Source organism: Electrophorus electricus, chromosome 1 (assembly GCF_041902795.1).
Source record: "Electrophorus electricus isolate QZ-2024a chromosome 1, ASM4190279v1, whole genome shotgun sequence".
NCBI classification, from domain to species: domain Eukaryota; kingdom Metazoa; phylum Chordata; class Actinopteri; order Gymnotiformes; family Gymnotidae; genus Electrophorus; species Electrophorus electricus.
Window position 1 is genome coordinate 40735307 of NC_137497.1, and position 22122 is coordinate 40757428.

Here is a 22122-nt window from a genome sequence, read left to right on the forward strand (position 1 = left end):
CATCTGTATATCAATTTAATGTGGCTTTTGTGTGTCTTTTTTCTTATTCCTTACAGTTTAATTTTTCTCACTTTTCTCTTTCTTTCTTTAAAGTGTTTTATTGTTGTATTTTTTCAACACAATGTATTGGTTGCTAGTTGTATTTTCCCTCATATATATATATATATATATATATATATATATATATATATATATATATATATATATATATACACACACAAACACACACAGTACACATATTAAATAAATACATTTCCAACAGAAAGCTGCACTGAGTTTGTGGGGTAATTACCAAGACAAAGATCTGAGGCTGTCACTGCTGCACAAGGTGCTTTAACCAAGTGCTAAGGATAGGGACTGAATACTTATGCTAAATAGATATTTGTTTTTATTTGAAAATAAAGTTATAAAACATCCAAGAACTTGTTTTTGCATTGTGATTTTGGACTGTGTGTAGATTTACGAGCAAAAACATTGTGTTGAAATAACTTAAAGATGAATGCTAAACATACCAATATTAGTAACTATGGTGTGTTCCCTTGCCCAGTACAGAACAGATGTAAAAGCTGACTTGCATAAAATCTAAATATATCTTCCCTTGAGTTTCTTATTTGCTTAGTGTGTTTTTTTTTGGGATTAGCATTAGTCAACAGCATTAGCTTAGACTAGGTTTTAGGAATTCCTCATTACTGTTGGTTTTTAGTTACCTTTTAGTTATGTTAGCTGAGCCATGTGGATTTCTGTTTTTGTTGTTTTTCTTAGAATGTTTTTCTGTTAATAAGCAGAATCCCCCTGCTATAGTGTCCACAGAAAATCTTATCAGATCTTTTATCACATATGCAGGGAAATTGCTTTTTGTAGCTCTAAATGGTGAAACCAGTTTGGTTTATATATAGATATATACTTGCACAAATGCACTACTTCTGCATTTTAATGTATGAAATATCTTTCTTCTTATTAGTATTTTTATATTATTATTATTATTATTATTATTATTATTATTATTATTATTGTAGTGGTTGTTGTTGTGTTGATGTTTCTTACCTTCCTTCCTGTAGACACCAAACACGCTGGCAAATAAATACCAGTCCTTTGGTCATGTTCTTTATAGAAAACACTAACGAAAGCCATTTCTGACTTCCTGATTTGAACACACTCTCATATTTCTGACTTCCTCTTTCCTTCAATTAAACATTATCACCTCAGGAGTCTTCATTTTATCTTTGACATTTAATCTCTGCATGACCATATTAGTGCCAGTTTCTGTCATGTTGCAATTATAAGCTCTTGGCATAAAGCAAGTAGTTCATTTTTTTAATGTAAAAATGTCTTACATCAAAAAATATTCACAGAAAATCTGTTTTGAGACACCAGTGTCCAGCTGTCCATAGCAGAAAACAATAGAACACTGAAGTCATGTGATAAAAGCACAGAAAAGATGAGCCGGTAAGTATCGGAAGTCTTAAAGCAGTGGAAAAGGTCTACAGAGATGATCTCAGGAAAGAGAAACTTCTGCCTTACAGTAACTCTGCCTTTTTGGGAAGGAGTTTCCTGTCATTCACGAAGAACTCAGTCAGAAAGGATTACATCACAGCACAGCCAGAGTGAGTTGTATAGCCTCATATAAAATTTAGAAGATTATCCAAGATGAAATTTAGTTAAGTTCTATTCTTGCCAGGATATGGAGCTGTGGTTTAGATTTGATGGTATTGGGTAGTGTAACCAGGAAAACAGAAAAATATTTGGCACCACAATTTAAGAGAAACACTAGTACCAAGCAGACATTTCAGACAAGGTACTCTGAACAGCATCAGTTTCAAACTAGCAAGAAATAATTCAACAGTCCAGAAGAAGGGCCACAGAATGCCATTTCTGCTCAAAACAGCAACTGTCTGATGTGAACACTATAAAAAAAAAAAGCAGAAATGAAATTGAACTGCTCATTTTAAGAACAAATGGAAAATGGTTTGGCAGACCAAAATGACACACGATGAAGGCAACACATCTAAGCAAACTAAGAAAAAAGACAAACTGCTGAAATCAAACATACCATATACAAATTCACCATTGTCAAATATTTACCACAATTAAATTTTTAACTAAATAAGGACTGAAGAGAGAAACATGGCAGTCCATGCTGTGCACATCTCCACTCACCCTGGGGTCTACTGCCCAAGTCCATGTCCGGTGCTACATACATAGTTTCAAGTTTTCAAGTTTCAAGTTTATTTGTCACATACATAGTCATTCACAGTATAACTCGCAGTGAAATGGTTTGAGTGCGCTCTGTCCAAACTGAGGAAAAAGAAAACAGGGGTGTATTGGGAAATTTTTATATATATATATATATATATATATATATATATATATATATATATATATATACACACATACATACACACACACGCTTTTCCAATATTGTTCAATTTCCAGCTTTGCTGGGTCTGTTCTTAGGCTCTTAGCCTGCCACAGAGAGTACACTTGGCTTGTGGGAGAAACTGTTTATTCTCCTGGCTTTTAATTTTCTCTACCTCTTCAGGTGGGCAGCCAGAGCTGGTAATATTTGCTTGGCAGTCTCCAAGGCCTTATTTATGGACAGTTTGTTATACCTCTCAGGTAGCTTCAAGTATCTTACACCTTTCTGCAGTTCTGATAGCTGGCTAACATCCCTCTGTGTTGCCCTCATCTTTCCAACAACCTTCTCCAAGGGAGATACAGAAAGAGAAAAAAGACCAGAGGTTTGCCATCCATCCTAACCTTGCAACAGTAAAGTTCAACAGAAACTGATGTAAGATCAGGCAGAGTTAGAGCTCAAAATTGCCAGAGTCAAAAAACCTCAATTCTATTTCTGAACATTTTGGTTTGAAGAAATGGACAGCTGAGGCCATCAGGATATTTGCAGAGTATCATTCGTTCAGGTAGATATTGGACATGTCATCCTAAGACACAAACAATCAAACAAAAAACATCATGACTCTGTTCTTAATACATACAAGATAAACTTAATAGTAAACTTAAAATTAATAGATGCGTCTGAGCAGGGTCAACTGTAAACTACACAGTGCTTTTACTCTCCAGGGTTGAATGTGAGGAACACTAATTTCTTCATTACTAGAGTTCATCAGTTCCAGATATGGGGGGCACCCTGCTCTGAATGTTTGTATTTTCTCTGCCCCAGCCCACCTGATTCAGACTATGAAAGGCCCAATAATTAGATGATGAGTTTAGAAATCAGTTGTACAAATGATTGATCATCATCTGTTGGGTGTTGGTCTGGGCTTGACTCTATGTTCTGCCTAAATAAACAAAACAGTGTTCCTTAGAAAAAAACATCTACAACATATTAAAATTAAGTATTGTAATAACTTAAAATATATGTACTGTTATTGTACATATACACAGTTGAAAAATGTTAGAACAATACATTTGCATGAAGCAATTACTTCTTACATTATTCATTTGCAAATCAAATCGAGGTTAAATGAAAATGTTAATATTCTCTAGTTAAATTAATTTGAAAATTAAATAGATTAATTTATTTTTTGTGTACAGTCTAACTGGAATTAGAGTCTAAAGTGGGCAGGCCAGTGGAGGACTGAGGCCTAGTAGTAGACGATGGAGCAGTAGTGAAGCATCTGAATACATTCAGTAGATTAATCAAGAGACATTTAATTTAACTGTTTAAATAAGATTTGTTTATAATCTGATGAATTCGGTTGTTTTTCACATTATTTACAGTGTCTAAATTCATATTTGTAGATTTTTTAATGATCAAAATGACAGAAATCTATGAACATTCAGAAAAGTTTTCCTTGAAGGGGCAGATTCCTCTGGGTGTTTTTGTATTCAAATATACAACTTGTTTCTGAATTCAACAAATATTCAGATTATTCAAGGAAAAAAATATGGCCATAAAGATTGTGTCCACACTATTTCTAGGTAATAAGACTTTTGTCTGACTGAAGTGCATATTTTCCTTTGCTACAGTTCAACCCAGAATGAGTAATTTCCGTATTAAAATGATTACAAACATGACTACAGAGGAGCTTTTGGACTTACCTACACTGGGTTGGGTTCTCTGAACTTGTATTTTTAGCTCCTCCTGAGTTTTCATGTCCGAAATTAAATCAGTATGTAAAGATTGAAGAGCAAACAGACTATAAATATGTGAGACAGAAATCTGGTCTATTAAAAAAGAAAAAAGGTAACAATAGACCTTAAAAGGTTTATTGTTCCTCTCTCCTTATATCTACTGTTCCATTAAGGGATGCTGCTGGTTTTAACTTTAGCCCAGTACTAAGACACCAGATAAATGTAATTGTGACTGTACTTAAAGAAACCCTTTAAGTATGTCTGTACTGTATGTATGTGTGAAGTATTGTGATTTGGCAAAAATGTAAAGGAGGAATACTCACCAAGCACACCCACACCTTCAAAATGGCCAATAAGACAGCAAAGCATTTTTGATAATTACATTTTAATGTTCAGTTTTCTGTAATTTTGACGCTGGTTTTCCTTGGATTAAACATCCCCAATCTTCTAGACATTTTTTTTTTGCATTCTAATATGCAGTTTGTTCAATTTGAATTCCCCCAATGTTCAAATTATTCAATGACAAAATATAGTCAAAGACTGTCCATACTTTTATTTCAAGATAAAACTTTTTTTGTCTGACTGAAGTCCATGTTTTTTTCCCTTCCCTGTGCATCCATCTCTTCTGTGCACCAGAACGTTTGAATTTTCATATTTTAAATATTAAAATGATTGCTGGAGCTTTTAGACTTACCTAGCCTGGGTTGTGTACTCTGAACTTGTTGCCTTTCTAGGTCCTCTCAAGTGTTCATGTCTGAAATTAAAGCAGATTGAAGAGCACTGAAAATGTGAGAAATGCTGTAGTTTATAAGAACATTTGTTTATCGTTCCACTCTCCTTATATCTACTCCTCTATTGAAGGTGCTGCTAGGGTTTAACTTTAGCCCAGTACTAAGACACCAGATAAATGTAATTGCGACTGTATAAATGAATCATACAAAACTACCTCTTTTTCAGTCTTCTGTGGACAACTAGCACAATTCCAACCACAATTAAAACTATGGCCGCCAGAATGAAATAGTAAAATCCAACAGTGCCTGGAAAGAATGGAGGAAATGACTTAAGAACAAGCAGCAATGTCCTTCTGCGGTTTCCCCTACACACAAGTGAGAAGTATCCAGTACCTTTTGCCAGCTGTGGAAAGCCAGACATCTGGTAAGTGTCATTGCCCAAGTAGTTTGCTGCCTCACAAGTTACAAAGTGGCCCGGTGGCCCTGTCATCACTGACACTGTGGTCCTTCCCGTACAGTTATTTGTCATGTTGAAGTGAGGAAGGAGAGCACTTCTTCCATCAACAGTCCAGGAGATGCTGGCATTTGGCTCCGCCTCCACCCAGCACATACAGTGCAGAGATCCTTCCCTCTCCCTGCAGGCTGAGTCTGGCAGGATGGTGGGAGGGACTGAGACACGGAGACAAAGTCATCAGCAACACAATCGCAAAATCTTAACAAAGACCACGGTCAACAAACAGTTCACTTGACCAAGACTGACTCTTTTATGAATGCTTGATGGATTATGGACATGCACATCTTATCTCTCGAAGATATAAATCAACCCTCCCATGATTAAAACATGTGCAGTAATTCTAACTCAGTATATGAGAGTAGATTGAGCAGGTCCATGTGTCCAATCATCTCTTACCATGAGTCATTCCAAAGTACGTAAAATAGAGTAATAATTCCCTGAGGCTGAGGTGTCAGACTACAATTCAGAACAGACACACATCAATTTAGGGATTTCTTCCCCATAACATACCTGATGTACAAAATAAAGGAATTGATATTGAGATTTTATTGAATCTATTGTGTTAAATAATCTAAAGAATATATCAGTGTAATAATGTGGCCTGTAAGAACTGTTGTTTGACAGCCTTTGCTCAACAGGTGTCAACTGTGATAGCAGCAAAGCATGTTGAAAAAGTAAATGCACCAGCTACTCACAATGGACATTCAGAGACAGTTGGTCTGATTCACCCAGTCCGATGGAGTTATGGGCAATGCAGGAGATTTTCATATCTCGTCTGACATCTTGAAGCAACAAACTTCTTGTCTTGTGCTTAATGGTGCTATTCATTTGGATGATGCGCCACTCATAGCTGGCCACTGGAGGGTTGCTGTCACTACTACATGTTAATGAGATGTTACCACCCTCAACCACAGGCGTTGTTCCACTGGTATGTATGTTCACATTTGTTGGGGCATCTGCAGAAATGAATTTAATATAAACTATATATATTCATAAAGCCTTATTTCATATAGTCCACAAACTAGATTATGCAAGGATACAATACAGAGTTTAACTCAATTAGAGTTTAGCAGTTCATTTGATGGTTTGAAATGCTCTGGCATTCTTTGTTGCATTTTTAATGTGGTTTTATTTTTAACGATGAATTAAATTTATTCTCATCTATCCCCCTACCACCCAACCTGATATTTAATTTACATTTTTCAAAACGTTTAGATAATATAAAATGAGGAAAACATTAGCGTAGTCTTTACTCACATAAGATGTTAAGTGCATCACCAGTCGCAGTGTTTCCATCTGACATTCTCCTGCCTGTGAGCCTTTTACCATGGTCTCGACGGCTGGCATTGAACTGAGCGTGTGCCACAGAAACCCACAAGCCACCCGAGTCCTGTGTAGTGGTCACCTCATTAGAAACAGAAGACAGGCCCAGCCATTCCAGCAGAGGTGGAGACACTGGACAGGAGTGCCGGACTGTGCATTTGGCTGAGAAAAGTGTTCCTTCCACTTGTGTGCTTTCTACAGAAATGCGAGTCTCTCAAGGTGCCACTGTATGAAAAATACAAATGTTAAAATCAGTGGTCAATATGATTACCTGGGCCAAAGTCATAATTCTTTTCATAATTATTTATTAAATTTACTTAATAAACTTGTCTGCGTGTAGGTTTTGAACATTGTTTCTCCTTGTGTACTCACAGACTTTTATCTCTGTGTAATCTCCATATATGTTGTGAGGATTGATCCATACATACAAACTTATTCCTCCATCCTCTTGGCGAACATTGTCAATCTTTAGGCTACAGTTTCCCTGCATAGCATTTCCCAGGAGTGATGTCCTTCCTCTAAACTGATTTATTATATCTTTGGTGTCTTTAGAATACACTGGAGGGTATCCATAGTGCTGATACTTGTACCAAGTTGCATATGTGTGAGATGTGGTACTGCACGGCACCACCACACAGGTTCCTTTGATGGCTGTAACGGATTTTGGCACCTGCACCTTCGAGCATCGACATGAGCAGCTCAGGAGAGAAGCTGGGAGACAGGACAGAGTGTAGAGTTTATTCAGCTTCACTAGATCAGTGCAAATCTTTTGTGATGGACGGACTTTGGCTTACAGCTTTACAGAAGTTGGTTTCAAAGTGGATGAAGCTTAAATTCATGGTGACTTAGCCTAGAGCACAGAGAGTCAGTGCCACAGAATAAGAAGATAATGACCAACAAACACAAGACAAGAGGACAAGGTTTAAATAGGAACACTAACGAAGGACAAACGAGGAACAGCTGGAGCTAAAGGGGAGGAGACAGGACACCATAGAAACAGACGATAGTAGGAAAACAAGGAAGTGCTTTAGGTAGCCAGGGAAACGGGGGACACTCCGGCATGCGAGCATGACCATCACATTGACAGTGTTCTGCAAATATTATGGGAACCTTTTGAGTTTTCTTCTAATAACACCAGAAAAACTCCGCAAATACAGTAACATGTGTCAATGGAATGGCACTATTCAAAGATTCAACAAAAGTTGTTGTTTTTTTATAGTCACAACACTTAGTTTTAGAACTGCTCAGTTACACCAAAGTGATAATGAATGTGAAGGACTGCATGTTCTGATAAATAAATGAATTAATAAATAATAAAGCCTTCCTTTATAAACTGTCATCCTTCACATATTTATTCAAACCTTACTGGAATATTACTACAAGAATATTCTAGTGTAATTTGGCCCCATCTGCCACTCTCAAACCAATCATTAGAAAAAACATCTATTACTGTAGGTATTCCAGGACTATTTTGAAAAGAATAGTCATAATTGGACCACCCTGAGTAAGTTTTCCACCTGTCTCCCATGGGACGCTCATCATCACGTTCACAGACAGATAAAATCATGGTCTGTTGATCTTTACCTGTTAGAAAGAGTTTAAGCACTCTGTCCATTACTGCGCACTGTAACCTAGAAAAGAGATGGAAAACAAACATGGTGGAAGTGCACTTGCTGCTGGTGATTTTCTCCCAAAGCCATTTTCAACCCAATTCAGTTTGCATCTCAGTGACATGGTGTGCTTGCTTTCATTCTGTAATAAAGCAACCACTAAAACAGTACTAAGCAATCTGAATTGAATAATCTGGCAGTTTATTTATTTTTTTGCAATTATGAGTTGACATGTAAATGACATACTGATAATGTCTAAGGCCAGAACTATTTTACTTATGAAGCATCACACAAGTTAGACATTTTATCCTCTTATTTTGACTTGTGCTTTTGAAAGCATTTATATACAGTGTATGCAAAAAGCTTTCAGACCCTTTCAAGTTATTCATTTTTTCTTGTTCCAGATTCATCTTCAAATGGATTTAACTCACTTTCATCTCTTCAATCTACACATAATACTCAACAATGACAAAGCAACGACACACATGAAAGTGACACACAAGCACAGATCTGGGGAAGGATACAGGAACATTTCTGCAGTGCCCAAGAGCTTGGTAGGCTCAATCATACTCACATGTAACAAGCAATATTCTTCAGCGATTTGACAACCCAGCAATAAATGAGTTATTAGGGATAAATTGCCATCATCAGACAAATAATGAATTATCAATATAAATGAGATCTAGGGTTCCTTACAGAAGGACAACTATCAGTGCAGCACTCCACTAATTAGGACTTTTATGGCAGAGTGACCAGGCAGAAGCCACTCCTCACTAAAAAGCACATAAGAGGCTGCTTGGAGTTTATGAAAACACAAAGATGAGTTAGGCCGGAGGGGAAGTCAGATGCAGAAAATATAGAGTGATCCTAGGTGAAAACCTTTTGCAAAATGCTCAAGATCTCAGGCTGGGGCGAAGGTTTATATTTTGGAAAAGACATCAACTGAAAACATTCCACCCAGAAAACCCAGGAGTGGCTTCAGGAAAGCTGTGAAATCCCTGGAGCGGCCCAGTCAGTGTCCAAACATCAACCCTATAGAGCGTCTCTGGAGAGAGCTGAAAATGGCTGTACACCAACAATTCTTGTTCTTTCTATGGAAGTGACAGTGACACAATCTAGTATAGATGTTGTGATCAATAAGCATAAGCATTTTTTATTTAGTAAAAATGTCATAGTGTATGTATAGAGTTCCAATTTTAAATAATTATATGTTTAAAAGACTTAACCGATGTTCTTAATAAAATTACATAGGAAAAATCAAATGATCCCTTATTGATCTGTGGTTTAAAGCTGTAAAATTATCTCTTAATATTAAAGAGTTCATAAATGATTTCGAGTACTAAAATTGAAAAGGCATCGATATACTTCCACCAGTCCGTATGTCTAATCCTACATTAACACAATGCAGGTCCACTATACTAAATTTCTTGGTATATTCATTGATGAGAAACTATGCTAGGAAGGGTACATTTACTTAATATCAGAGAAAATAGAAAATATTAGTGTTATGGTAAGAGATCAATTCCTCTTGTTAAAACATTTACTTGACCTATATTGTGTATTCATTTATACATACTTCTCATACTGTAATATTATATAGGCCAGTGCTTTCTACAGTAATATAAACTGTTTACATATTCTTCAGAAATGCTTTGTTAAAATTATCGATTAGCTAATTATATAAATTTTCACCAACTTTTTCAAAACCTATGGCTGTAAATGTTTATTAACTTAACCCAATATTTCAGTTTATTTTCTCCTATTAATAGTCTTCTAGACTCCATTTCAAACAGGTTTCAGTACAGCTTGTGAAATCAGTTTATGTCTGGTTTATATATGTAATGTTTTAAAATTACTTCATTGTTAGATATATTGATAGATTCATTTTTATTATATTTTTGGTAATTCCATTGCTTTGCACAACTGCATAACTTCTGTAAAGCATTTAAGCTGCATTTTAGTGTATGAAATGAATTATTATTATTATTGTTTCTTACCTTCCTCTGCTGTAGACACCACACTCACTGGCAAGTAAAGAACTGTCCTTTAATCATTTTCTTTATATAAAAACACAACCAAAGATATTTTTGACATCCTGATTTGAACACACACTCTCATAGTTCTGGCTTCCTGTTTCCTTGAATTGAACTCTATTAGCATCTGTTATCTTCACACTTGACACCACTAACACTTGATTGCCATAGTGTTGCCACTTTCTGTCATGCTGCAGTTATATGCACTGTGCATAAAGCAAGTAGTTCTTAATACAAACTTCAAGACAATGGCAGTGTTACACAGGAAATAGATCAGTTCGCCTCTTTGCATTTAAAGGTACTGGTGTTAGTGGTTTTGCAGGCATATATATCCACACCACTTAATTTATCACTGCCCTTTTATCTGGGTATTGCGATGTATAAAGCCCCCTCGGCTAAAACACCTCTGAAATAATTTTTTCCACAAAAATATCAAAATGTCACCAACTTTCCTTTCAACACATTATTTACAAGCAATTATGCTTGGTGACTTAGTGATCTAGAAATATTTATCATTAAGAATATTCATTAGGAAAAAATGTTTTTGATCACATATACTAATTTTGATCTTAGATTGTATCATGAGATGATGATATAGAATTCCTGGGACTGAAATATATATATAACTACCTCACTCCAGTAAAGTTTGACTACTGCACATATCCAGAACACATGAAAATATTTCATTTTAAACATCTTATATTCTGTGATGTGTTCTGTGAATAACATCATACTGTTTGTTTCATCATCTGTATGGTATCATCTGTATGTTTGCATTATGTGCCAGAAAATATTAGTGAAAGTCTGAGTCCACCGAGGAATATCTATGTTCTTTGAAATGTCTAAATCCTATTCCTTGTGTGGAGTAGGTGTGGTATCATTGAGTAGGTAAATGTTTTTATGGATTTTGAAAGCAGATCCTTTTTTGGGCTGAGGGCGCTAATGGCTTGCGTTAAAGGTGGTGATAGTAAAGGGTTTTGTTTTATGCTAATCTTAGACTTAATGGCATCAGGTTAGGTGAAATGATCGGATCAGGTACACGAACAGACTCAGAAACAGCCAAATCATCAGAAGGATTACACGCGAAAGTGTCTGAACATCACCTAACGTGCAAGTCTGAGCACGGGTCAGCACACAAGTCAGGCTCCGAGTCAACAGGGGTTTCCACCACTTCGGGTACAGGGAACGCGATACCACAAGCTATGCCGTTCCCAAGTATAAAGGAAACGCCACTCAATGGCAATTCAGAACGAACAGCAACTTTCTCTTCTGAAAATAGCAACACACTGATCAAAACAAGGGATACGATGGGGCTGGAGCACGACTGGATACTGTAACTCTTGGAGTTAGTGCTATTTAAGTTACACTCCACCCCAGATGAGCAGAGCTTTGGGACCGGTATAGAGAAGCCTGTGAAACATGCGGTGTAGACGTGAGCCACACTCACTCAGTTTTGTAGTAATCTTGCTGGTTTATTCGCCACGCCACCTAGGCTCGCTGTTGGAGTTTTGTAAACAGCTCATACATGAGTTGTGGAAACGTCCAAAGATCATAACGCGTTACTAAAGAAGTAAATAATGACAAAAGAAGAGCTGGGTCCAGTAATGCCCGTCATGTATAGTACCAACCAAAAACTCCTCTGCGTGGGCTACATGCACACGCCTTTTACGTAAACGTAACTTAAGGAGACGGTACGCAAATTACTGGCCGTTACAATGCGCATATTGGAGGAGCTGCCAACTGTTATGAACCTCCGTCTAGGCTTGGAGGCCGTACCAGGGAAAAGCAACGATAAACGCCTAACGGAATGGAGAATGCCCCTGGTAAAGAATAACAAAAAGAAACGGAAGCACAAATGGTAGTCTCTTCTTTGGTGTACTAGTGTGTAGTACAGAGGTTAATATTTAGAAACAAGTAAACAAACTGCTGTAACTGGTTCGGAAGTGACCCAGACCAAAACAACAAACGAGACCCACACGAATGAAAAAAATAAACACACACTATATAATGCTAACAAAAAAGAAACATACAAACGACTACCCTCACTACCTACACATAAACAGAAGCAAAAACCCTCACCCAACAAAAATGGGAGCCAATTCCTACTACCAGTAACCAACACCAAAGTACCATACACAAAACAAACGATATTGTATAGAATAAAAGAAATATAAATTAAACTTCCTGGAAGACCCTCTGACGGTGTATCTGATCTCCAATTTGAAATGGCAGATGACGTCCCTCACACAGTGGCTGTATCTGGGTGGAGTAGAATCTTTCCATTTAATGGCTAAGCACCACCTGATATGAAAGTGTATAACACATAACTGCAGCGAAAGCTGAGTATCTAACTTGTGATTATCGATAGTTAGAAAACTTTTTTTTTTTTTTTTTTTTTTTTACAAATTCAAGGAATACGGCCTAAAAAATGTTGTTTTTCAGATTCTGTCATAAATGTCATCCGTGTGATGGTGGACAGCAACTCAAGAAACTCGAGTTCAATTATAGGTGATACAAAATGACAAAAGGCTGTGTTGTCTTTGGCTGCAAAAATTCAATGTATAGTGGGAATCCCGTGCACTAATAGTCCAAAGATCCAAAAATATTTTAAAAATGGACAAAGTTTGTCCAAGTTAAAAGGGCACATTGGAAAGGATCATTCGCTTACTTCGTTAGCAGTAGTTCTTTACCACAACTGTGGGATGTGGAAAGCCACGCTCACACGATAACTTGAGCTGCTGCTTTTCTAACAATATGGGAATTTAAAGAAACTTGTTAAAGAGAGGTGTTCATGAGACTCTGTGTGAATGGAAGTAAACAGGGTAAGTGCAATTATTATTATTATTATTATTATTATTATTTACATTTATATAGCACCTTTCTCATACTCAATTACTTTGCCTATTTTAGATTACATTAGCTAACTAACAGACTTTCGAAGCTTGGTACCATACTAGGCTAAAACTACTGCATGTAGTTGTATTACGGAGATTTATAGAGTATCTTATGAATTTGAATGCAACACAGATCGCTTTTACAGCAATAACAATAACTGAATGTTTGCGCTTAGAGAGCTAGCTATTGTCATTAATAGCTAATTTTCTTATGTTCATTATTTAGATAGTTAGCTACATTACCTATAATTAACCAGCATCTTTCCAAACACCCAAACACTTGTGTGGTTAACACTTCGTCAGTTTATTTCAGGGTTATGTTTTTTGTTTTTGTTTTTTTGTCAATGTATGGAGTTAGCACTAGACATTCACTGAAGTCAGCCATGCAAAAGAGAAGGAAATGATAATGCATGCATTTCAAGGCTGTTACATCTCAGTCTAGGCAGGAGTGTCCGAGCGACTGGTGCGTGATATGACAAACAAAACGGACAAAGTGAATACGGTGCACAGCAAATGTATTACAAAGTGTTGGAATAACATACAACTATACAGGGAACTAGTGTTACAACATCAGGAGGGACCAAGGCCAACAAAACAAACAAACAGAGCAGGCTAAAACTGTATATACAAGGCAGCCAACTATTAGAGGCATAACATTAACTCTAAAATCAGGGACAGAATACAAGGTCATACACAGATTTCTCAGTTAGTTGAAAGCAAACAAGCCCAACACCACACAAGTCTCTTACCAGACACAACCCCCCACCCCCCATCTCTATCTGGTGAGTCGGGAAGTTGGCGATTGTTAATAGACAAGATTGTTAATAGACAAGATTACATTTAGTAATGGTTTTTACTTTTAGAATCAGTTTTCAGAATAATGGCCAATATAAAGGTTTTTACCAGTTGGAATTCCCAGTTCTGTCTACTGGGTCAGGTTGTTCATTGCTCTCTGGAGTATCTTCTTCCATCTCTAGCTAAAATATAAATGGTTGAATTTCACTATTGATGATATTCAGTCCACCACATTGTCACTGCAGATTCATAATCTTCATCGAATTAAAAAAATGTCTTCGGAATCTGAAGAACCAGCACTGGAAAATTCGCAGTCCAAGTCAGTCATAATGATGTTTGTGCGTGGCTTTTTTCCCTGATGTCCACCAATGACTTCACTCGGAAACGTTCTGGAATTTCCAGTGCAACATCGGGTTTTTCCGTCAAAATTTACTTGAATTTGTCATTTTTAAAGTGAACATATTTTCATTTTAATTCACATATACATTTTTGCAGTAGCTAAGATAATGTGAAATCTTCAGGGAGGTCCATTTGGTACTTAGACTTTAAACAAGATCATACTCCTGGCAAAGAGAGAGCAGAAGGTGAGTATAACAGTTCCCCCTTACAAGGATGGGTGCCTGTTGGAGCCACACCAAACAATGCAATGAGAGATGATGGCTCTACTGCCTTATTAAATATCCTAGAAAAGGTCTCGAATATGGTTTGCCAGAATGTACTGAAATGATAATTGGGTACATTTACATTTTACAAACATCAGCTACAGCAATAGTTACCTGTGAGGGGAAAAAAAATTATTTTGTCAGTGAGTTTTGTGATCTTCACACATGGTTTTATAACTTCAATTAAATGTCATATTTTGATAGAGGGAGGAATATTAGATTGTCAGTATTAGAGTCCCAAACTGTATTACAATCCAGAACAGTTCATTAGTTGTGAACAGAAATCATGAAAAAAAAAAGCTGATTCATCTTTGTTAGGGCCGTAAATACTGGTTAAAAAAAAAAAAGTTTTTGATTGTTGTATTATTAATAACAAACAGTGACCCTCTGGGTCTGTGATTGTCGGGTTATGGATTACAATAGAACAATTCATGTTGTAATACTGATTTGGCAATATTGTAAGTGCTTATGGTCATGTCAGTAAAGCTAACTGAACTGAACTAAGGGGTCATCTTTACTAACTGCAAACTTGTAACCCCCCCCCCCCACCTTTAAATAAAAAAAAAAAAACTATAATTTTTTTTTAAGAGTTAAAGGATGCAAAGTAAATTATTTTTTCAAATTTTGAAGTTCAAAGTCTGTGAGATGTTTTACATCTAGATTTAGCAGACGCTCTTATCCAGAGCGACTTACAAAAGTGCTTTGTCATTTACTCATAGAATATATCCAAGTACAGTATTAATTATTATTAATAGAATTAAACATACCAATGAACTAGAATACTGTAGAATACAGGGATGAATGCTGATACCTAGAAGTGTAAAATAGATAAGGTGTATCTTAAACAATGATAAGTGCTATAAACAATAAGTGCTAGAGTTTGTTAAAAAACAAACAGTGCCCTACAATAATTACTAAATTAGTCAGTCAATAAGGGAGCAGTTTCAGTTGTCCTTTAAATATTCTGCGAATAGATGGGTCTTTAGTCTGCGTTTGAAGACTGCAAGGGATTCTGCTGTCCAGACAGCAAGCGGGAGTTCATTCCACCATCTTGGAGCCAGGAAAATAGTCTCAATGCTTGTCGTCCATGAGACCTGAAGCAAGGTATTTCAAGCCGAGCCATACTTGAGGTTCGAAGTACTCGAGGTACGGATCGGGCTTTGACCTTTGACCTCGTGTATGAGGGGGCTGGTCCATTTTTGGATTTGTAGGCAAACATCAAGGTTTTGAATCTGATACGTGCAGCTACAGGGAGCCAATGAAGGGAGCGCAGCAGTGGAGTAACGTGTGAACTTTGGAATATTGAAGACCAGATATTGGCTTTAAGCTTACTTAGGTGAGTGAATATTTTTGTTCTTATCAAGGTGAATGTAACATGTAGTCAATAAAATTGTTTAAAACCAAGTGCAATTGACAGTTTGGAAACATTGTTATACCATTGTCAAAGACACATTTGATGTTGTTTGTTGTTCTGTTGTTTAGCATCAGTCAAGTTGGTTTGAACAAAGCCAATGGAGGAAATCTTATGACTGAGTAAAGACAGATTTCAGTGAGAACATTTGGCATCAGTCCCTACTTTGCTACAGTAAAGATAAACTGAAATGTATATGAGATCAGCCAGAGTTAGAGCTCAAAACTCAGACTCCAAAATAAAAAAAAGAATCATTTCTGAAGTTAATAGGAAATACAGGTTCCATAGATAGAAATCCAAATGCACAAAGATGGATCAGAGTTAAGATATTATACTGTTGTGGAATGGGAATTGTCAGTTTTCCTGCCACCTATTGCACTGTAGCAGTAGGACGCTGTATGTATATATATTTTATTTATTTTACATTTTGATTTATGTAGAAATATAAATATGCACAAAATCAAGATTTTTTTTTTATTTGAGAGAATGTTAACTTTATGTTTGCAGATTGCAGAATGTGCAGATACTCAGCTCTGACATGGAATATTAAAATCCCAGACATCAGTGAATGCAGAATATTTTGGTGTGAAGCATACTGAAGCTTAGCAATGGACATGCGAGGCCATCAAGAGTATCATTCATTCAGGTAGATACTTGCCATCTCATCCTACCAAAAAAAACAAACAAAAAAAAAAAAACACCATGACTTACACCATCAGTATATCAACACAAAACCTGCATCATTACGAATACATTCAACTTTCCTTTTTTCCCCCATTTGTTTTTTTGTTTTTTGTTTTTTGCTCTGAGGTGCCTAGAAATAGCCCACATTAATAAATAAACTGAACAGCTGTTATGAAATATTCACAAGACTCTTTAGGTACGATTGGTGATCACTGTAAACTATTATTTCTAGGTTCTAATCTCATTCCTCCATTTTGGACTGGCATCCTACCAGTACTAATATGTAAAATAGGTCTGTTCTTAATACACACTAGATAGACTTTATGAAGATTCAGACTATGAAAGGCCTAATAATTAGAAGATGAGTTTACAAATCAGTTGGAGCGAAGAGAGCATGGCCCAGCACTGGGACTGAGAAACAACTACATTACTAACTGTAGAGGCATTACTTTGTCTTTAGGGGGCAGTGTGCTGTTGCTACCTCGGGAGCCTGTGAAGTCACCATGGCGGTACTCCAAATATGCCCACCCGATACATCATTTGCATAGACGTTGTCATCCTTGTGCCATTCATAGGTCTTCTGCCGGACCTTGGTCTGGGTTCCATTTGACTCTATGTTCTGTCTAAACAAACAAAGTAGTTCCTTAGAAGTGTCTTTAAAAACAAATCCATGACAGAACACATACTATAAAGCTCATTTAAATATACACAGATGAAAAATGTTAAAACATAATGCATCTGGATGAAGCACTTACTTGTATTTTTAATTTGAAAAACAATCCTAGATTAAATGAAAATGTTAATCATTCTGTAGTTGAGTGGTGGCTCATTATCATTTAAAGGAACAGGCACTCAAACAAATAGTTATGAACAGGGTTGTTTGGACAGACAGAGAAGCATGTTGTGCTGGATGATCCTGGTAGTATTTGGTCCAAAAAATATAGACATTTCACTAAGACCCCAGGGAACTGTTTTCCTTATTGTAAAGGGCCCCCCTTCAACTGTCTGTACTCCATGTGTGAAGAAATGTCATGATTTGGCAATATTGTAAAGGGGAAACACTGACGTATCACACTCACACCTTCAAAATGGCTAATAGGAAAGCAGAGCATTTGATGACCATCGATGACCATTGATGATAATTGATGTCAAAATTACAGAAAACTATGAACACTAAAAAAAAAGCTTAGTTTTCCTTGTATGGGGGTGATTCCCCTAGGTGGACAACACCCACCCCAGACCACCCATACACATGACCCTAAACCTCTGGACATTTGCATTCAAATAAGTAGTGTGTTTCTGAACTCAACAGATATCCAAATTATTCAAGGAATAAAATATAGCCATAAAGTCTGTGTTCACGCTTTGTTTATTTCATGATAATAAAACATTTTTTTGCCTGACTGAAGTGCATGTTTTTTCCTTCCCCATTGTTCAAACGCATGTGCATCAGAATGTTTAATTTTCATTCTACAATCATTAAAATGATTGGTGAGGAACTTTTGGACTCACCTACACTGGCTTGTGTTCTCGGAACTTCTTGTATTTTTAGCTCCTCTCGAGTGTTCATGTCTGAAATGAAAGCAGATTGAAGAGTCCTGTAAATATGTGAGAGAAAACTGTAATGCATAAGAGAACTTTTAAGCTTAATGAAAAAGGTCTGTTCCTCCCTTTTTAAATCTACTACTCTATTGAAGGTGCTGCTGGGTTTTAAGTTTAGCTCAGTACTAAGATACCAGATAAACGTAATTGTATGTAAGGCGGTTCGAACCCCGCAAGGTGATGACATCGACAGCCTACTGGGAGAGCAATCGTGCTCTAATGGTGGGCCCGTGTGCAGAACAGTTAGAACAGGTAAAGAAGAAAAGTAAACAACCAAAGGGGGGAGTCGAACCCCAGCCGTTGTGTTGCGAGGTGAACGCGCACCTGCTAGACTGCGGCGGCCAAAAAACCACCTGCACATATAATCGCTCTTCAAAGGAATGGAAGATGACAAATCTAGAAGGAAAACAAAACTAAACACCATGCCAAGCGTGGGAAAAGGGAGAACCAAGGATGCCACGGGAAAGAGGGCAGAATCGATACCAGAAAACAGGCAGGAATGGTAATGGCTATGGGGAGCCTTAGGAGAGAGACAGATTTGAGGGGGAAACCTGGAGAGGGGAGGGAACATGTAAAAGCAGGTACACCCTCACAGCACAGAAGTGAGGTATAGCACATGGGCTCACAGACCTCAATACCCAAAGTTACCAGCTAGGCACTTTGCTCAGAACTTTGGTGACTGAGTCACTGGGCTTATATAGGCCTAGCCCAGCTATTGGGCATTAAGCCTGATTAGTGGTGTACCTGACTCGAGACCTCCCTCTGGTGGCCAGAGGGGGCCTCGGCATGGCACTGACCCTTACATTGTGACTGAATAAACAAATCATGCAAAACTACCTCTTTTTCATTCTTCTGTGGACACCAAGCACAACAATTCCAAGGACAATTAAAACTATGGCCGCCAGAATGAAATAGGTCAATCCAACAGTGCCTGGAAAGAATGGAGGAAATGACTTAAGAACAAGCAGCAATGTCCTTCTGCGGTTTTCCCTACACACAAGTGAGAAGTATCCAGTACCTTGTGCCAGCTGTGGAAAGCCAGACATCTGGTAAGTGTCATTGCCCAAGTAGTTTGCTGCCTCACAAGTTACAAAGTGGCCCGGTGGCCCTGTCATCACTGACACTGTCGTCCTTCCCGTATAGTTATTTGTCATGTTGAAGTGTGGAAGGAGAGCACTTCTTCCATCAACAGTCCAGGAGATGTTGGCGTTTGGCTCCGCCTCCACCCAGCACATGCAGTGCAGAGATCCTTCCTTCTCCCAGCAGGCTGAGTCTGGCAGGATGGTGGGAGGGACTGAGACACGGAGACAAAGTCATCAGCAACACAATCGCAAAATCTTACTGCTGTGGCACCCAACCCAATATCCCACGTTTAAAGGGGCAAGAGGCAGTGAAGGTTTGCATGACACACTGGTGTTATTACAGCCACAGTCTGGCTCTAGAAGGACAAAGAATCATGGGGCCACAGCAAAATACTTGCAAGAGACTTTCATGTTTCCCTTGTCATCTCAAAGTGAGAAAAAGAAAAACCAACAAACAGGTTTTGTTTCTGGCACATTCATTTTCAGATCTGTTTAGAAGTGCATTGAGTGCATACAGTCACATTTGACTGTGGTCTGTCTGATCATGTCTCTAGAGAGAATTTAACAAAGGCCAAGGTAACCAATCATTAAGGCAGCACAGTAGATCACTTGACCAAGAGTGACTCTCTTTTGAATGCTTGATGGATTATGGACATGCACATCTTATCTCTCGAAGATGTAAATCAACCCTCCCAGGATTAAATCATGTGTAGTAATTCTAACACAGTATATGAGAGTAGATTGAGCAGGTCCATGTGTCCAATCATCTCTCACCGTGAGTCACTCCAAAGTACATAAAATACAGTAATAATTCCCTAGGGCTGAGGTGTCAGACTCCAATTTATAATAGACATACAATATAATAACAGTATAAATGATACCACAATACAATAAGAATACAATAACAGTATCAATTAAATTATGCTATCCTAGCTATACATCTTCATTTAGTTTTAATGACACTCCAAACTACAGTTGGGTTAACTTGAATAAGATCTATTCTACAAAGTACACCTTAATTCATATTTACTGGAGTTACTGATACAGAGAAACCGGGGTCCCACAATGAAAAGAAGACACAGAGCTACATGGGCCTGGAATTCTGGAGCTGGATGAAGGCCACTCGTAGTTGGCCACTAAGGGATTGCTGTCACTACTGCATGTTAATGAGATGTTACCACCCTCAACCACAGGCCTTGTTCCACTGATATTTATGGTTGCATGTGTTGGGGCATCTGCAGAAATGAATTTAATATAAACTATATATTCATAAATAGTCTACAAACTAGATTATGTAACTGTATACAACACAGAGTTCATCACAATTGCTTTGAAATTCTCTTGTATTCTTGTATGGACTAATACAATGAACTAATGTCATGATTCCCCCCTGCAACCCAACCTGATATTTAATTTACATTTTTAAAATATGTTTGATGGTATAACATGAGGAAAGCACAATTGTATAGTAAACACTCACATAACATGTGAATTGCATCACTAATTGCAGTGTTTCCATCTGACATTCTCCTGCATGTGAGCCTTTTACCATGGTCTCGACGGCTGGCATTGAACTGAGCGTGTGCCACAGAAACCCACAAGCCACCCGAGTCCTGTGTAGTGGTCACCTCATTAGAAACAGAAGACAGGCCCAGCCATTCCAGCAGAGGTGGAGACACTGGACAGGAGTGCCGGACTGTGCATTTGGCTGAGAAAAGCGTTCCTTCCACTTGTGTGCTTTCTACAGAAATGCGAGTCTCTGAAGGTGCCACTGTATGAAAAATACAAATGTTAAAATCAGTGGTCAATATGATTACCTGGGCCAAAGTCATGATTATTTTCATAATTATTTATTAAATTTACTTAATAAACTTGTCTGCGTGTAGGTTTTGAACATTGTTTCTCCTTGTGTACTCACAGACTTTTATCTCTGTGTAATCTCCATATATGTTGTGAGGATTGATCCTTACATACACACTTATTCCTCCATCCTCTTGGCGAACATTGTCAATCTTTAGGCTACAGTTTCCCTGCATAGCATTTCCCAGGAGTGATGTCCTTCCTCTAAACTGATTTATTATATCTTTGGTGTCTTTAGAATACACTGGAGGGTATCCAGAGTGCTAATACTTGTACCAAGTTGCATATGTGTGAGATGTGGTACTGCACGGCACCACTACACAAGTTCCTTTGATGGCTGTAACGGATTTTGGCACCCGCACCTTCGAGCATTGACATGAGCAGCTCAGGAGTGAAGCTGGGAGACAGGACAGAGTGTAGAGTTTATTCAGCTTCACTAGATCACTGCAGATCTTTTGTGATGGATGGACTTTGGCTTTCAGCTTTACAGAGGTTGGTTTCAAAGTGGATGTAAAATGAGTTTAGCTGATCCTTTTATGCAAAGCTACTCACAATTATTACTGAATACAACTTGAGCAATTGAGGGTTAAGGGCCTTGCTCAGGGGCCCAACCATTACATTTTAGCAGCACTGGGTAACCTTCTGAATACTAGTCAAGTATCTTAGCCACCAAGCTAAACCCTGTATGTGTATAGCAGGGACAAGGTGAGAGGCAGAATGCACGAGCTTTTTAATAAACTGAAACAAAACTAAGAATTAAGCTACAGCTACAACTAACTGACCACAGGGGAAACCAAACATAGGGCTTAAATAACCAAAAAAATCGAGC

At 37.7% G+C, this 22122-nt stretch overlaps 1 protein-coding gene and 1 long non-coding RNA gene across 3 annotated transcripts; both read right to left on the bottom strand.

Moving 5' to 3' along the window:
• Window positions 1-1298: 1298 nt before the first annotated feature.
• On the bottom strand, window positions 1299-5470 carry LOC145659073 (uncharacterized). Of its 2 annotated transcripts, XR_014125068.1 has the most exons (6): window positions 5217-5470; window positions 5039-5129; window positions 4060-4846; window positions 2532-2939; window positions 2158-2295; window positions 1299-1904 (listed from the first exon to the last, which is right to left on the bottom strand). It is a non-coding gene; the product is annotated as an uncharacterized LOC145659073 (long non-coding RNA). The 2 variants fall into 2 exon arrangements; XR_014125067.1 differs by having other exon boundaries at window positions 1299-2295.
• Window positions 5471-13526: 8056 nt separating this feature from the next.
• On the bottom strand, window positions 13527-19979 carry LOC113569271 (uncharacterized). Its single transcript, XM_081722594.1, has 6 exons — window positions 19949-19979; window positions 19370-19645; window positions 19189-19282; window positions 18262-18321; window positions 17231-17372; window positions 13527-16732 (listed from the first exon to the last, which is right to left on the bottom strand). The coding sequence occupies exons 1-6, from the start codon at window positions 19977-19979 to the stop codon at window positions 16700-16702; spliced, it is 636 nt and encodes a 211-aa protein (XP_081578720.1). The 3' UTR covers window positions 13527-16699.
• Between the last annotated feature and the right edge of the window lie 2143 nt (window positions 19980-22122).